This window comes from Dipodomys spectabilis, unplaced genomic scaffold, assembly GCF_019054845.1.
Source record: "Dipodomys spectabilis isolate Male_0828 unplaced genomic scaffold, ASM1905484v1 ptg000297l, whole genome shotgun sequence".
NCBI classification, from domain to species: domain Eukaryota; kingdom Metazoa; phylum Chordata; class Mammalia; order Rodentia; family Heteromyidae; genus Dipodomys; species Dipodomys spectabilis.
In genome coordinates, this window is record NW_024870974.1 from 9,969,575 (window position 1) to 9,986,567 (window position 16,993).

At 37.2% G+C, this 16,993-nt stretch overlaps 1 protein-coding gene across 2 annotated transcripts in view; it reads left to right on the forward strand.

The window, feature by feature from the left end:
* The window catches only part of Unc5c (unc-5 netrin receptor C), a 330,719-nt gene that overhangs the window by 242,891 nt on the left and 70,835 nt on the right, over positions 1-16,993 (forward strand). For both annotated transcript variants that reach the window (XM_042701804.1, XM_042701805.1), the window contains exon 4: positions 1,266-1,369. In XM_042701804.1, coding sequence (XP_042557738.1) covers positions 1,266-1,369 — 104 coding nt within the window. The remainder of the gene's footprint in view (positions 1-1,265; positions 1,370-16,993) is intronic.

The window sequence follows — 16,993 nt, forward strand, 5'->3', positions numbered from 1 at the left end:
AAGATTTCCTTCCTCCTAGAAATTCCACAGAGCAATAAATGTGTTTCAGTGAATGGCTTTTCTCTCAGTGCATTATTTCAGATGATTCCTGGCAGGATCTATTGGGCATACCACTTGAGTCTTGGGATTGCCATCTGTTAGTGTACTAGACTGCAGTCTTGCTTTCAGACCTTTTGTCTTTACCAGGGGCAGAGATATTAGAGACAGACATTATTATTTTCTTTCGTGTTTCTTTTCCTTTCTTTCCCTCCTTTAAAAAATTTGTTTTTCTACTGAAATTCGGTAGGTAAACTGCCTTAAAAGGATCTGATCTATTTTGTGTACAAAATAAAGCTTCATGGGTTTTAAAAATCTGCTGCTTTCAAACTCTAAGGCTGAGTAATTTTTTAACTTCAGCAATTAACTTTAAGAAATTAAATAAACGTATTTAGAGTTTTGAAGCTAAATCATTAAAGCAAAATCATCGGATAATGCATTCGATAATGGCTTATTTAAACCTACCTCCTGAAGTAACTCCCTCTGATGGGTTTTTAATGACAAGCTGGTTTCTTCCCATTTTGATATCTAACCATGGAGTTGCTAAAAGCCTGCTCCCTATTACTGTAGCAAGTACAGCTATGTATATTCATAATGAGGTCTATTTTAGCAGAAATGACTATTTAATCTTCAAATTGAAAATTGGTCTCAATGCTAGAGACAGAGTTATTTCTAGACTCTTCTAAATAGTTCATCTCCCTGCCTTGTATTTCAGACATTTCAAGAAGTTACACATTCTTGGGAAACTCCTTAGAGTCCTATTTTCCATCCTGCAACAGAAGTTCATTTTTGATTTATTGATCAAAAGACTCCAGAGTTACTACAACTTTAATAGTATCTTTTGTGAGGAAAGAGGAAAATATTTATGCGCTTAAGGGACTCTGTGTGTAAGAATTATGAAAATTGGTTTCTTAAATTTAAAATATGATCATCATAGTTGATTATCAGGCAATGCTAAAATACAATTAACAAATTTCACTAATTATTAAAATAAGATCTCCAAAGGCTTCTATTGAAGTGTAAAGTAGGTGCAATTTACAGACATTGAATTCCGTAACTTCCACCAGAAGGAATATAACTACCCAAATTATTGTACAGCACTCACAGCATGTGGCTAAAAAATACCCAGACATAAAATACTGAAGTGGGAAATGTATTTAGCACTTTCTGTAAATGGATACATGTGATTAAGCCTTGATGTATATTTATTTTATCACCTTTACCTCCAGATCTACGAAAGACATTTGAGCAAGAGCCCCTGGGAAAGGAAGTGTCATTGGAACAGGAAGTCCTACTGCAGTGCCGACCACCTGAAGGGATCCCAGTGGCTGAGGTAACAAAAATTCTCAGCGTGTAACAGTTGGCACTTAGCTATTCTAACAGAGGCCTAATCCATGGCTAATGGTGCAGTGAACTGGGGCAGGGCTTGATGAATGGTGGGTAACTGCTGCTGCTGGCAATACAGATTGATTGGGGACTGATTAATGACTTGGGAGTCAATTAGAATGGCCCACTGGACAAAGCCACAGGCAGCTTGTATTAATTTTGTCATTCATTTTCAAGAAATCAGAAATACTCAGCATCAGAAGAGATGCTGAGACTGACGATACCAGAAATTTTTATCGTTGTTCTTGAAGAAGGCAAAAAATGTAGAGTAAAGCTCTTGCGTGGGTGTTTGTATATATGTGTGTGTACGTGTGCTGTGAGCCTTTGCCCTTTATATATCTATGTCATGCCTTTATCAATAAGAGACATGGATACAAAGATGTAGGCATTAATTATTTTGTACTGAAATTTACTAGGTAAACTCCCAGTACTTTTGTCTTGGAAGGAACTGATCTGTGTGTGTTCAAAAGAACAATTTTAGGGCTTTAAAAAATTTCCTAAAATCGATGTCCACATGCCATTGATATTTGAATTGTAATGAACATCAATTAATTTCATCATATAAGTTTTCTGCCAAACATTCCTTTACATTGTTTCTGCTGAAACAAGCCTAATTCACTATTAGAAGTCTGATTTATACCATGACTTTTCATTATCTCAACACAAGAGACTGCCCTTTGAAAATGCTTGTGGGAAATTTGGACCCACAAGAGATGTTTGATCTCCTGAGAACACTGATCAGATTATTAGAGCATCATCTCAAAGAAAACTAATGCTATGGCTTCTATTTTGTTAATAAATACTCCCAAATTCTGAAACAACATCCTTTTCTCATAATTATTAGGGCATACAGCATGATTACTCTAATTGATCCAAGGTCCTACAGACTCAGTCATGCTTCAATTGAACAAGCCCCTATTTGCCAATCTGTTGATGATTTATGTTTGCCGAACCACATAGGATCATCTGGACAGGGACAGTTGGCAGGTATCACCAGACAGACCTATGTATGGATTTAAAGAATGCAGGTGATTTTCCATAAAGTTGACCCGTAAATTTTTTCCTATCCATGAAACTGAAAAACACTATCAAGACTTCCAACGTTGTCCCAAAAAGTGATTAAACCAGTTGCCAGTGGCTCACACCTATAATCCTAGCTACTTAGATGGTGAGATCTGAGAATTGTGGTCAGAGCAAGCCAGGGCAGGAAAGTGTGTGAGAATCTTATCTCCAGTTAAACACACACACACACACACACACACACACACACACACACACACACACACAAAGGTGGAAATAGAGCTATGGCTCAAGTGGTAGAGAATCTAGAATACCAAAGCTCAGGAATAGCACTCAGGCCCAGAGTTCAAGCCTCAGGACCAGTTCCAAAAAAAACAAAACCAAAAGATTGGTAATTAACAATGCCCATACTATTTGATTCTTCATCTTTTTTTTCAGTCTTTTAAAGATTCAAGGGTTGATAGGAATCGGGCCAAGTAGCTAGTTTCACATAACAGAATCTGATTGCTGTTTCCAAGTAAAACCAAATAAATTAATTGAAAACTTGGAGAAAATTGTCCCATTTTTTTCTGTCAGAGCCATGATTATCCCTGTGAGACAATGTAAAAATTCTATGGAAATTTAATGAAGCTTACATTTTTATTTAGAAATAACTGGTCTTTATTTTGTAATTGGCATCTTGTGGAACTTTCCAGCATTGTGCCATCAACTACATGATTATAGCTACATCATCCAACAACACATCCTCAGCTTCCAGTATCCAAACCTGGTATGATTTAGTGTGTCTGCAAGCAAAGAAATTGGTCTCTCTTCAATATTTAATTTCCACAATTAAAATAGTGCATCTGTCTCCTTACTAAAATTCTATTGCAAACTTCTTCCATTAATCCACCCTGAAAACCAGAACGTATCTAGTGGGGTAGTAACTGAGGTAGCTCTAGCCTCATTTGTACTTACTATTTCTTAAAGGTAACTTCAGTTGGGAGACTCTGGTATTCTTCATTTCTTTGAGTCTCCTCAACAAAATAGTTCACTTTGTCAGGGAGTAAAGATTTATGACTGAAAACTAATTGGCTATGAATTTTATTTGTATCCTCACTGAGGAAGAGACCAATTAATGCGTGGCAAGCTCGAAAATTATATACCCATTTGACATTCAAAGCACTATATTTAATGCATATTCCTTTTCCTTTTTCAAAAGTCAGAAAAGAGATCAAACACACATGCTCAAAAGCAGTCTAATACACTCCTGTGTAGATTCATTTCAATGCTATTAAAGTGACCGAGAGTAGAAAGTTAATGAACACCTTAACATGACACCTGACAACTGCTATTTTCTCAAACAGTGCATTTAAATTTAAACAGATGGAGATGAAAGGTAACTTGGGGAGCTAAAAGATGACATGCTCAGTTTAGTTTAAATATCCATGCATTCATCATTTAATTTCTATTTATTTGTTTAAGGGACTTTATATACTTTGAAAGTAACATAAAATATTGACCCTTAAAAAAAAGGAAGCCAGCAGGTAAAAGTCATATACTTTAACATAATTACATTAGATATATTCTTGTTTGGTATTCAGGGAAAATGACTTTAATAATCAGCAAATGTTCAATGAACAGAGAGCTGACCAACTTATTGATCTTTGTTTTATAATAATATGATACTCTCAGTTAAGAAAGTAGGTGCATTCTCGACAGGATTCAGAGATCAATAATTTTCTTCATTTTTTTCTAAATTGGTAAGTTTTCCAAAAATTTTGATATCACTAATAATAACAAAATGTTGATATAAACCATGACATAGGCATTGCTGAGATACTACCTGTGAATTTCACTGCTATTTTGGCAGTGAAATGGTACCATATAACTAATCTCATTTACTCTTGGTAGAATGGAGTTTGAACTCAAGGTCTTCTACTGCCAGACATGTACTTGATCACTAGAATTACACCCACAGTCCTGCTTTGCTTTAGCTATTTTTAAGTAAGTTCTCACATTTTTGCCCAGGCCAACATGGCCTCTGTATGGTTGAGATAGTAGGTGCAAATCAACAATATCCAGTTAGTGATTGAGTTGGAGTCTGACATTTTCCCTGGCATAACCTGAAACTATGATCTTCCTAAACTCAGCCTCCTAAATATCTAGGAAACTAGGTATGAGACACTGTGTCCAACTTAGCTAGTCTCCACACAGAACTTCAGGCTTAAATCTAAACATGACTATTTTTATTCTGGAACTTTGGGCAACATTTTTAAATCCTTTGAATCTAGGTTTTATCAACTACAGAATGGGGAAAATGGCAGTATCTATGCACAAGGTGGTTGTGAAGTTTAAAAGAAACGATTCTTTAGTATGGTCTTGTTTGTGATCATTCGGGTAAATGCCCAAAAGTGGGGTTGGGGGATCATAGGGGAGCTCTATGTGGGCTCTTTTGAGGAACCTCCATATTACTTTCCAAATTGGGTGAACAAGTTTACACTCCTACTAACAATGCAGTAAGGTCCCTTCTATCTACATTCCCTCCAGCATCTGTTGTCATTAGATTTCTTGATTTTAGCCATTCTAACTGGGGTGGGGTGATATCTAAGTGTTGTTTTGATTTGCATTTCTTCTATGGCTAGAGAGGTTGAGCATTTCTTTATGTGTCTATTGGCCATCCTTCTTTCCTCTTCAGAGAAGTTTCTCTCTAAGTCTTTAGCCCACTTATATATCAGGCAGTTGTTTCTTTGTGGATTTGTTGTTGGGGGATTTATTTTTTGAGTTCCAGGTATATTTTAGATATGAGACCCTTGCCCATTTTAAGGACTCAAATCGTTTTTCTTTCTTGCTATTGTTTCTAACGTATTTATAAGATGATTTCTTTGTTGCTTTGTATCTCCCTCCCCCATGGTATAACCCCTGTTTTCACTGTATTTGATGCTGGTATAATTTGTGGAGGGGAAGGGAAAAAACAAATTGTTTTAATAGGGACAGGTGGACTCATTGCAACAATGAGATGTACAAGATATGTTGAAAAACGAACTTTACAACTTTGGCAGGCGAAAGGGGGGGCGGCGGGGATGGGAAGGGGAAACAAAGGAGGAGGCAACAATGCTTGATAAGAAACGTACTCATTACCTTGCCCCTCTGTACGGTATTTTCACAATAAAAAAACCTTATTAATTTTTAAAAAATGATGCATGCAGACAATTTAGAATATTTCTAATGCCACCAAAAAATCATCCATCGTGTATACTATTATCATATGATCATATAGGAATTCCCTAAAGACTGGATTCCACCTCACTGAAAACATTGTCTCATTTTGCTCCCTGGGGTTTATGACAAAGTAATTGGTGTTCAATGAAGAATCATTGAGCAGGGCTAGAGGCATGACTCAAGTGATGCATTGGATGTGGGAGGCTCTAGGTTCAATGTTCAGTACTCCAAAAAAAAAACCCTTCATTTTTTTAACTGTATAGTTCCTGTATTTTCTAGCCACTTGCTTTGTTTGTAGCCATGAATGCTACTGAGAAAGATAGCATTGTGATATTGTGAGCTTTAAGGCAAGGAAATGCCCTTTCATAAATGACCCGTGGATGACCATGTCCACAGCACACCAGAACGTGCTGCTGTCCTTCATGTGCGATATTCCACTTCAGTTCATTCATGGGGTCCTCATGGTCCTAAGATAAGTGGACCAGCCCTTCAACTTTCTCCCGGAAAGGAAATGTCGGCAGACGTTCCTGTTGCTAGGTCTCTTTTTCAGAGCTCAATGAAAGAAAATAATGAAGATACTCTCGAAGTAAAAGAAAGAGGCCAACCCAGGACCCCTCTCTCCATCAACTGGAGATCATTTTGACTTAGAGTTCCTTCCAGTATTCGTTGTTTAAGAAAAAATTATGTGGTGAGGACCCTTAGGATAAAGCACAAGGGGTTCTAAGAGCGAGGCTTGGCTACATCTTTCTCTTAATGCCCTGAATTCTTTTTAGTGTCTTTAGCTCAGGAACAGAGTTACAAGAGTCATGTATTTATTCAGATACCACTCCTTCAATGTCTAAATTGCAGAATGGTCCAGGAATCTCAGGGAGCCAACCAGGATACAGGCATGAGGGGCATGTGGTTCCTTAGCAATCTATTCAGAACTGTTCTACCTTGGTATAGATATGCCACAATTTTATATAGCTCTGATATTACTTGTTTTGAAATTTATTGGTTTACTCTTCTGCCTGATTAACTGGATTGTGATAGGAGCAAAACATTTTATGTTCATCTTTTATCTCTGAAGCCTGGAAATGATAGGTTCTCTGAGATTATTTAACTAAATGAATGAAAGAGGTTGTGTTTGATATGATCGAGAAGCTACCCCTCAGCAAAAGAAATTTCTACAAGGATATTTTCACCCCTAAACCTATATTCTATTGGGAGAATTCATTGTTCAGTGAGAGAATCTGAACCTGAACCCTAAGAACAGGATTTCAGTTCATTAGGACCAAGTAACAAGGCTACTTATGACATACTTTAGTTCAAGTGGTAGAGTGCTTGCCTAGCATGAATGAAGCCCTGGGTTCGGTTCCTCAGTACCATATAAGCAGAAAAAGCTGGAAGTGGCACTGTGGCTCAAGTGATAGAAACTCTGGGACAGTGCCCAGGCCTTGAGTTCAAGTCCCAGGACTGGTATCATCATAATAATAATAGTAATAATGATGTTAAAATCTTTAAGTAGATGAATAATCCCAGAAATACTTTCAAGGAATATTGCTCAATGTTTTATAGCACATTTGCCAAGATCAATCCAAAAATATAATTATGTTCTTTCATTTCTAGTGAAGCATTTGTCTCTCTTTGAAAAGACCCACCTCCCTCCTCTCTCCCCAAAGAATATAGAAAATTAACGTTTGCTGGGCTGCTGCACATAATCACAACCTTCTATGAAATGAATCCCTTTTTGCTCATTTTGGTTTATGCCTAGAAACTGTTCCCATCATGTGATGAGCCAGAAATACACTCAGAGATCCTTTCTGCCATCAGATGATTCCTTGTGGAGAGCACTAGAATCGGAGCACCAATGGATACAAGATTTGCTGGCACTGTACAAAAAGCACAACTGAATTTTTCACTAAAACCTGTGATTTATTTCACCTTTAACAAGGGGATAATTGCTTCCCTAATTATAATTGAGCTATTTCTCCTAAGAGTTTAATTGAAGGATCAGGGTGCAATGTTCAACTTATTGACCCAATCGTACTTAAAAACAGTCATCTTATTTATCAACATTTGCATCTCTGATTATAGCAAGTGGGAAAATACAGGGTGAAGCTTAACAGAATAGACTATTTTTCTGAGTTTAGGCCTGATAAACAAAGAATAGATTCTCTTTATGTTGATACTTGTCAAAGCAAAAAGCTATTGGAGGCTGTAGCAACTATGCAACTCCAGCTAATTGATTATTTTTTAATTTTTAATTTTATTTTTTGTGAATATACTGTACAGAGGGGTTACAATTACATGGGCAAGATAATGAGTACATTTCTTATCAAGCATTGCAGCCTCCTCCTTTGTTTACCCTTCACATCCCTTCCATGCCTCCCCCCGCCCCCCCCTCAGCTAATTGATTATTAATATGATATCCGAACACTTTCTTTCCTGAGAACTGCCCATGATTTGCTCCTATTCTCTCATAATTAGAACCTCATGTGGATGATTTTCCATCCACATGCATTGTCTACCAAGCTGTGCTCTATATTCTGTGTAGGCAAAAGAAATTCAGAGAGAACAGAAGAGTTTGAATGCTAATTTGAAAGGAAAGAGACACTGCTCTCAAGACCCTGTCATAGTTGGAATTTTCTCCTAGCATGTGTATAGCAACAAGATGGATCTTGATGATGACATGATTGTCAGCCCTGGAAACAGATGTTCACTAGTTCTAGGTTTCCTGATTTGTAGTCCTCATGATTTGCATTCTTTCTATAGACCTGTGTACCACATTTATTTTACTCCCATATATATATATTTCTTCTAATATATCTCTAATAATCATACACAGAGTTCAGTACAGGCCTATAGAACTGTGTAAATCAAAAGTACCATTAACATCATAAAAGGATATTTTGTGTATATGGGACCAGGGGCTTTGAATTCACAGCTCTATGCATGCTTGGTAGGCATTTTACCACTTGAGTGATGTCGCCAGATCTTCTTGCTTTTGTTATTATTTTAATAAGGTCTCCTAGTTGTACCCAAACTAGCATGTACTGGAATTCTATTTATAAACTCACTGTAATGGTGATAAGAGATGTGCATTACCATATCCAACATTTTCTTGGTTGATTCTTAAGAGCTAATCCCTGGGCTAGTCTTAAACCTCAATCCTCCGTTCTCCCTCTCCAAGTAGCTAGATTACAAGTATAGTCACCACACCTAGACCAAACCTCAACTTTAAAGCAAAAAACTGAATAGAGCTGGTCTGATTAATACAGGTTAGAGACTTCAATGCATGCATAGTGGTTTCTTCAAACTTTAGTACAAAATATGTATCCTGTCTTTTAGCATTAACTTATGGGCCAGATACTTTCAAGGTTACAGGAAATACAAATAAATCAGCTAAAGTTCCTAGAGAAGAAAAACAATAAACAAGAATATATAAAGCACACACACATATGTATATGTATGTATACATATATATGAAAGACGATAATTTCAAATAACCATAAATTCGAGGAAATAAGAAATTGCATGAGATGTTTGTTGGGATTAGGAGTCACTTTAGTTAGCATTCAAAACCTGAATGAGAAGGAGCCAGTCTTGTAAATATCTGGGTCAGAAAGCTCCAGACAGTGGGAGCAGCCATACAAATACATGAAGTGGTCACAGCACTAAAAAGGAGTCTGAAGTTCAAGTCCCAGGGAGCGACAGAGAAGACAGGAGGATATTCAATGAACAGTAGTAGTAGAGGAGTTCAGTGACTGACATGCTAAGGCATTTGGAACTAAATATGTGAAAAGCCATTGGAGATTCTGAGTAACAAATTACCATAACCTGATACGTGTCCTGAAGAGAACATTCTGATGTTAGAACTGAAAGAACAGAAACTTTTTAGGGAATCTTGTCATCACCCAAGGAAAAGAAAATGAGTGTTTGTCCTAAGTTGAAAATAGAAGATAGGGAGAAAAGTGAAGAGACGTGGGGCTCATGTTAAGCACCATCGGGATCACAGACTCTGAACATGGTATTAAGGTCGATTTTACTTAATGAAGGAAGTCTATAATATTTGGTATTTGGGGAGTCAGTAGAACCTCCAATGTAGACTCCATTAGCATCATAAACTTCTCTTAAATGACATAAAATTGGGGGCCAGTAGCCCTCAGCTGTTTGCAAATACAATCTCTGCCTCGACAGTGCAGACAATACATATTTCTTTCAATGACTCTCTACAGAAGTAGAATCCAGGCCAGGTGCCAGTAAAACTAGCTACTCTGGAGGCTGAGATCTGAGGATTGTGGTTCAAAGCCAGCCCAGGCAGGAAAGTGCGTGAGACTCTTATCTCCAATGAACCACTCAGAAAACCAGAAGTGGCGCAGTGGCTCAAGTGGTAGAGCACTAGCCTTGAGTTGAAGTGCTGAGGGACCGCATTCAGGCCCAGAGTTCAAGCCCCATGACTGACAAAAATAAGAAAAAAGTAGAGTCCACACTTGACCCAAACTTGCTGTAGAAGGACAATAGCAATCAAGGAAGATAATGCACTTGCACTTTCTCATGGCTGATAAACTTAGCTATCATCCTATACACTTTGCATTGGTAAATAAAAAAATGGTTAGGGCTGGGAAGGTGGCTCAGTGGTAGAGCACTTGCCTTGCATTTATGAGGCCCTGGGTTTGATTCCTCAGCACCACATAAGCAGAAATAAAAAGCCAGAAGTGGCACTGTGGCTCAAGTGGTAGAGCACTAGCCTTGAGGTAAAGAGCTGAGGGACAGCACCCAGGCCCAAAGTTCAGGCCCATGACCAGGTCCCAAAAAATAATAATAATAAAAAAGAATGGTTAACAGTTAATTTTCTTAAAAGCCAAATTAACACTAAAAATTGCTTAAGAACTAACTATGGACTGGTCAATTTATAGTACTTTTGACCTGGAAAATTTATTCTTTTAAAGGTATTTCAGTGCTACTTCTATTCCTTTGTAAGATGCTGTTGTATATGGTCATAATACCTTTTAAAAAATAATGGATTCATTGTGTTTTGTTGCTATGAGTTTATTTGTCGACATTCTCTTACCTCTCCACAACTAACTTAATTTTTAAATTTTCTGATTTTAAGACGTTTACCTCTACAATATGGTCCAAATGTGTTCCACTCTCAAAAGCAATGAGCCAGATATAAGTGCAATTAATGGGTGGTTGTTATAGTAGGAAAACAAATTCCTTTTCTTGGCAATTTCCTTCCTTTTGCAGAAGTTACAACATCTGAATAAAATGCGTTTCAGTTTCCACTTGAAATTTTTAAATTTACAATTGTCTAAAAATATAATTCAAGTTGCTTGAAGACCAACCTATTTTTCTGAAGTACAAAAATACCCTTTTTCACAGAACTAAAGATATAAAGTAGATATAAAGTAATGGCCAACCAAGACGTGAGTAAATGTTTGTTTTATTCCTAATCTGAGAAGCAAATAGCTAAATCCTTCCAGGATTTGTCAAGACAAGCACACTTCTCCATAGCAGAATACTTTCTTGGTGAATTGGAGTTTCTAGAAAGGACAATAATATGCCTATTGGCAGTGTAAGAAGCAAAAAAGAAGATAATACTGGAATTTTAAGTCCAGTTGGAGCAGGTGGAGCTAAATCCTACCTGTGAATATATGTATATAATGGCTTGTGAGAATGGGAGCTCCTTTGTACAACTACTTAAAGATAATTTAAAAAATGAAGCTAAGCTAGCCTACAAAAAGGTTTATTAGCAGAATGTACAAATGACTTAGTGCCTGCAGAAATATTTTAGAATTGTCAAGGCCTTGCTTTTCAGGCCATGGTACATAGATTATCCACATTGGACTAATATGAAAGCCTTTTAGGGTGGCAGAACCCTAGACATCATCCCTGAGTACTTAATCAGAATCTTCATTTTAGCCAATCAATAGAACCAGTCTGCGGTACTGGGTAGTACCTTTGGAGGCATATTGGACTCCCCTATGTTATGGCTAGAAAATACTGATGCTATACCCCCACACTAGAGATACTGACTTAGCAAGTGTCACCTGACTACTAGGAATTGTTTTAAGCTGCCAAGATAACTCTACAATGTATCAAAGTTTAAGAAGTACTAGTCTAGAAGGCAAAGTTAAAACAAATATGCACACACACACACACACACACACACACACACACACACACACACACACACACACACACACACACATATACCTTGTCACTTCTAAACCAGTCAGTAAAACTTGGCAAATTCCCAGAGGCTAGCTAATGCCCCTTGGAGAAGCTTAGGTTGGCTGAGTGTGCATTTGATAATTGCCCCCATAATTGCTTTTCCCATTTGTTTGATTAATGTACCTGTATTTGACAATTCTCCACTGAATCTCCATTCTCATAGGTATGTGCATACTTCTCAACTCTGTTGTGTCATTTTCACCCCTGGAGTTCTGACTTGATGGGTCCCAGTTTGAGATAAACAAAGTATCTTTGCTGATAAATGTGGATTTTTCCCAGATAATGGTTGCTGGCCTCACTTTTCATCTTGGGTGGCATGTGGCAGTTTCTCTTGGTTAATTAGGACAAATGTGCCAATTATGTTAATGTTTCTCCCGATACCAATCAGTGAATAATTAGACACAACACATCTGTCTTTCACAGGGAAATAGAATAGAAAAGAAAACTGCAAGGTGCCTAGCTCTTTATAATTGACAGATATGATTAGATAATTCCTTAACCAATCCCAGGGCTAACAAGTTCATGTATCAAAAGCAGAAAGAAAGGCTGCCATTTGCCATGCTGGGAATGTGTATTTCTCATTGTTAACTACATCCTGACCAAAACCAACCATCTCTGAAGGATATCAGAAAATAATTTAAAACAACATAACTTACTGGTAAAAAAAATTACATAATTATGTCACTTATATACCCTGAGCTACAAAAATAAGCAAGTTCTTAAGTAGAACTATTTAAAACTCTAAGAAATTGGCTTGATTGATATAAAAAGGACACAAAACTCAACCAGTAGCATCATATTAAAGGTTATATAAATATATGCGAAAGTCACCTTCAGATTAGAGTTTGTTACATTTCCATCTGTATCTAAACTTTAGAGCCTTCTGATGAATGTAAAATCAATTTTATTTTGATTTGTAATTTTGGCATCTGTAGTGCATATTTAGCAGGATTATATACAGAGAAAGTTGTAGCCAAACTGTTTCAAAATACAAGCAATGCCTCTGCTTTTGTATTGCTTCTAAAAATAAAAAGAAAAAATTCATGGAATTAGTATATTAGTTTTCTTTAAGGTATTTGAAGCATCCCTTAAGAGAAACCTTTTGGTTTTGTTTAGTAGTCAAAGGTTACATTTGTTAGCAAATACGAGAAAATATTCAACTTTGTACTTTCATCAATTCCTAATGATTGTCATCATTTGTTATTAGTAATGCCTGTATTATTTTGATTTTTAATATAGTGTCCTAACTGTTTTGTTAAAAATGGTCATTCAGAAAATAAAATGAGAATATCAGATTATAGTTTTTCACTAGGATACTAATTTTCTTTAAAAAGAACTCAGAGAAAACATTTAATGTATTTGAAAATAGTTATGGCTAACACTAGTGCCAGGCATGTCTAGAAAATTCATAGTATATGAATTAGCCTGGAATATAACACTTTTGTATAGGGATTTGGGAACAATTAAGAATTAAGGAGTAAGCCATAATGATTAATCTTAAAAGTTTTTATTGTTATGCCAAAACATTTGTTTTGCAATGTAAATCATGAAACATTACTGGAAATAAACAATGTTTGAAAAACAACTGTCTTATCTAAATGGATCCATAGTTTACACACCATGAATGTGTGTGTGTGTGTGTGTGTGTGTGAGAGAGAGAGAGAGAGAGGGAGAGAGAGAGAATGTGTGCTGGTTCTGGGTTTTAAAATCAGGGCCTATGTGCTGGCATTATCTCTTTGCTTTTTTGCTTTTTTTGACCCACTTCAGCTTTTTGGTGGTTAATTGGGGATACAAATTTCACAGGCTTTCCTGTCCTGGCTACCTTCAAACTCTCATCCTCAGATTTCAGCATCCTGAGTAGCTAGGAATACAGAGGTGAGCCACTGGTACCCACCCAGACTATGTACACTCTTAAACAAGAGAACAACTTGAAGTTAGAAGTTTTAGAATCTTCTTAGGTACTTTAGTTTTGTGATTCTCATTTAGACAGATGAGGGGAATGAATAAAGGAGTGTACATGAGCATGGGAAATCAAGTGAATTGAGGATTATAATTTATCCTATATTTAATTAGAAGCTACAAATGAATAATCCACTGAGAGTGTTAAAACATTTTTCTCTGTCTTTGCTGATGGCGTAAATTAAAAAAATAAATTTAAACTAAATAATAAAGCATTTAGGGAAGAGGCAATAGGGAACATTTGAAATAAAAGGTTGCTCAGTGTTGGACTGCTGTCCCAAAGAAGCCACCAAAGCCTGAGCCATGGAAACATGGTCTCCATACTACAATGAAAAACATCATTTTCCTTTGTTTTCTTCCTACTATCCCTTCCCTCCAGCTTGCAAAAAAAATGTACTCATTACTCACGTGACAGTAACCCCTCTGTACAGCGTCTTTACAATAAAATATAATAAAAAAATCTTTTTCCCTATCAGTGCTTGCTATAGAAAATAGTTTGGACTTTTATAAAACAATACCAGTAACAAAGAAAGTATAAAACTATGCATCTAGGAGCCATGAAAAGTTAAAAAGACGTTCCTTAAATGACACCACAAAGCAAGTCAAGTGTTTCTCCTTCTCATTAAATATCCTTAAACCCCCTAGAGGAATGATCTTTTCTATGGTATAGGTTAAGAAGATGATTCTGGAAAAGCCTATGTAAGGTTGTAAAGTCAGTAGCAAAAGGGCTAAGACAGACTGTGTGACTCTAAGTCTCTTTTCTCCCTTATAATAAAGAGAGTTTTATTGATGGTACCTCTTTGAAATTTAGTTCATTAAATGACACAAATTTGGCAGGTGCTGGTGGCTCATGCCTGCAATCCTAGATAGTCAGGAGGGTGAGACCTGAGAATCCATGTTCAAGTCCAGCCCTCGGCAGCAAAGTCTATGAGATTCTTATCTCCAAAACAAAAGTAGGAAGTGGAGCTGTGGCTCAAGTAGGTAGACCGATGGCCTTGAACAAAGAAAACACAGGGACAGCCCAAAGCCTTGAGTTCAAGTCCCAGAACCAGCACCAAAAAAGATAAAAGAAGATACAGATTGTGTGCATGGCTTTATTTGATTGATCTTTATATTTGATTGCTAATCAGATAGGATTGAGGCAAAATATCTCCCAGGAAAAAAATCTTATTTTAAAAGTGTCACATCATGTCATCAATTTTCTGAAATGAGTTAGCACATTTCTTTGCTATGTGTTACTATTATCTGTATACACTTCATGTAATGATGACAATCTGAGAATTTTAAGACATAAGGGAGAAATTGAGCTCAATTTCAGAGCCTATTCCTGACACCATTATTTAGGATGAAGACAAAGGGGACCAAGTTTATAAAGAGATCAATTTGAACAGAGATTGTGATCAATGTAGCACTGGTTATGCTTTTCATGTTTGTTGAACACCCAGGTAGAATTATCTGGAAAGTAATTGGAAATAGAGATAAAGCTTAACAAAAAATTGGGACTGGTGTTAATAATTTTGGAGTTATCAACCAAAAGTTAATGAGATCTCCCCAGGCAGCACCTACACCCATATTGCTGTCAAACCGGGCCACATGGGGCCTGTGTCCCTAGTCATGGCAATTAAATCAGAGCCGGGGAAAGGAAGGCCAAGCAGGAAGACTTGTGTTAAAGCTCCCTGAGTCATTCTAATGGAGTTAGAAAGCAATGATAGAAAATAGAAGCAAGATCCCTCAAAGGACTCTATGAAATGAAAACAATGGATGAAAGAAAGGAGGTTTGTAATACCACATTAATCTGAGGGAGAAATTCAGCAGGGGCAGAGCTGCCAAAGACAACACAATGACTAGCCATAGAGAGGTCAATGAGAGGAAGAGGGCTCACTGCTGGCCTTTGAAAGTGAAACTGGAGTTCTTGATTTTTGCTCTTCAACAGATGCTGGAGGGGATGTGGACTGAAGGGAACCTTACTTCATTGTTGGTGGGAGTGTAAACTTGTTCAACCACTTTGGAAAGCAGTATGGAGGTTCCTCAAAAGACTTCACATAGAGCTCCCCTATGACCCAGCAATCCCACTTTTGGGCATTTACCCAAATGTTTACAAACAAGACCACACTAAAGCTACCAGCACAACTATGTTTATTGCAGCATTATTTACCATAGCTACGATATGGAACCAACCCAGATGCCCCTCAGTAGATGAATGGATCAAGAAAATGTGGTATATATACACAATGGAATTCTATGCCTCCATCAGAAAGAATGACATTGCCCCATTTGTTAGGAAATGGAAAGACTTGGAAAAAATTATATTAAGTGAAGTATGCCAGGCCCAAAGAAACATAGGCCCCATGGTTTCCCTTATTTGCAATATCTAGTATATGTATGAGTCAAGCGGAAAAGGTCAGATAATGTGATGTTAGGAAAATGAACCCTTAGATATGTATTTTAATGTGTTTTTTCTTTCTAACGCATTTATAAGATTATTTCTTTGTTGCTTTGTATGTCCCTCCTCCACAATATAACCCCTGCTTTCACTATATTTGATGTCAGTATAACTTGTGGAGGAGATGGGGAAAAACAAGTCGTTTAAGGATACAGGTGGACCTGTTGCAACAATGAGAAGTACAAGTTGTCATGTCCAAAACGAGCTTTACAACTTTGGTGCTGGGGGTAGGGAGGGAAGGGGGCAGAAGGAGAACGATTGGGATTGGGGGGGAGGGGGGAGGCTGGGAAGGGATGAGAAGGGTAAACAAAGGAGGAGGCTGCAATGCTTGGTAAGAAATGTACGCACTATCCTGCCCATGTAATTGTAACCCCTCTGTACAGTATGTTCTCAAATAAAATAAAATAAAATTTAAAAAAAACAAAGAAAGGGAAGATTGGCACTAAAAAAAGAAAAGAAAGAAAGTGAAACTGGAATAGAGAACTGAGTGTGAACTCAGACTACAGCCAGCTGAGGCATGGAAGGCAGGCAATGGGGCCGAGAGTCTTCTAACTGCTAGGGACAAAGGAGGCTGATACGTGACTGGGAACTGGGAGGAGACAAGGAGTCACTTCATCGTGAGTTTGCTTTTTGGAAGCAAACTGTACATAGGTGTGAGCTACTTCGGACTCAGATTTCCTAAGTTTGACCTGTGGAAAGAAGTTGGTATCTTTTAACCTGTGTGATCTGTTG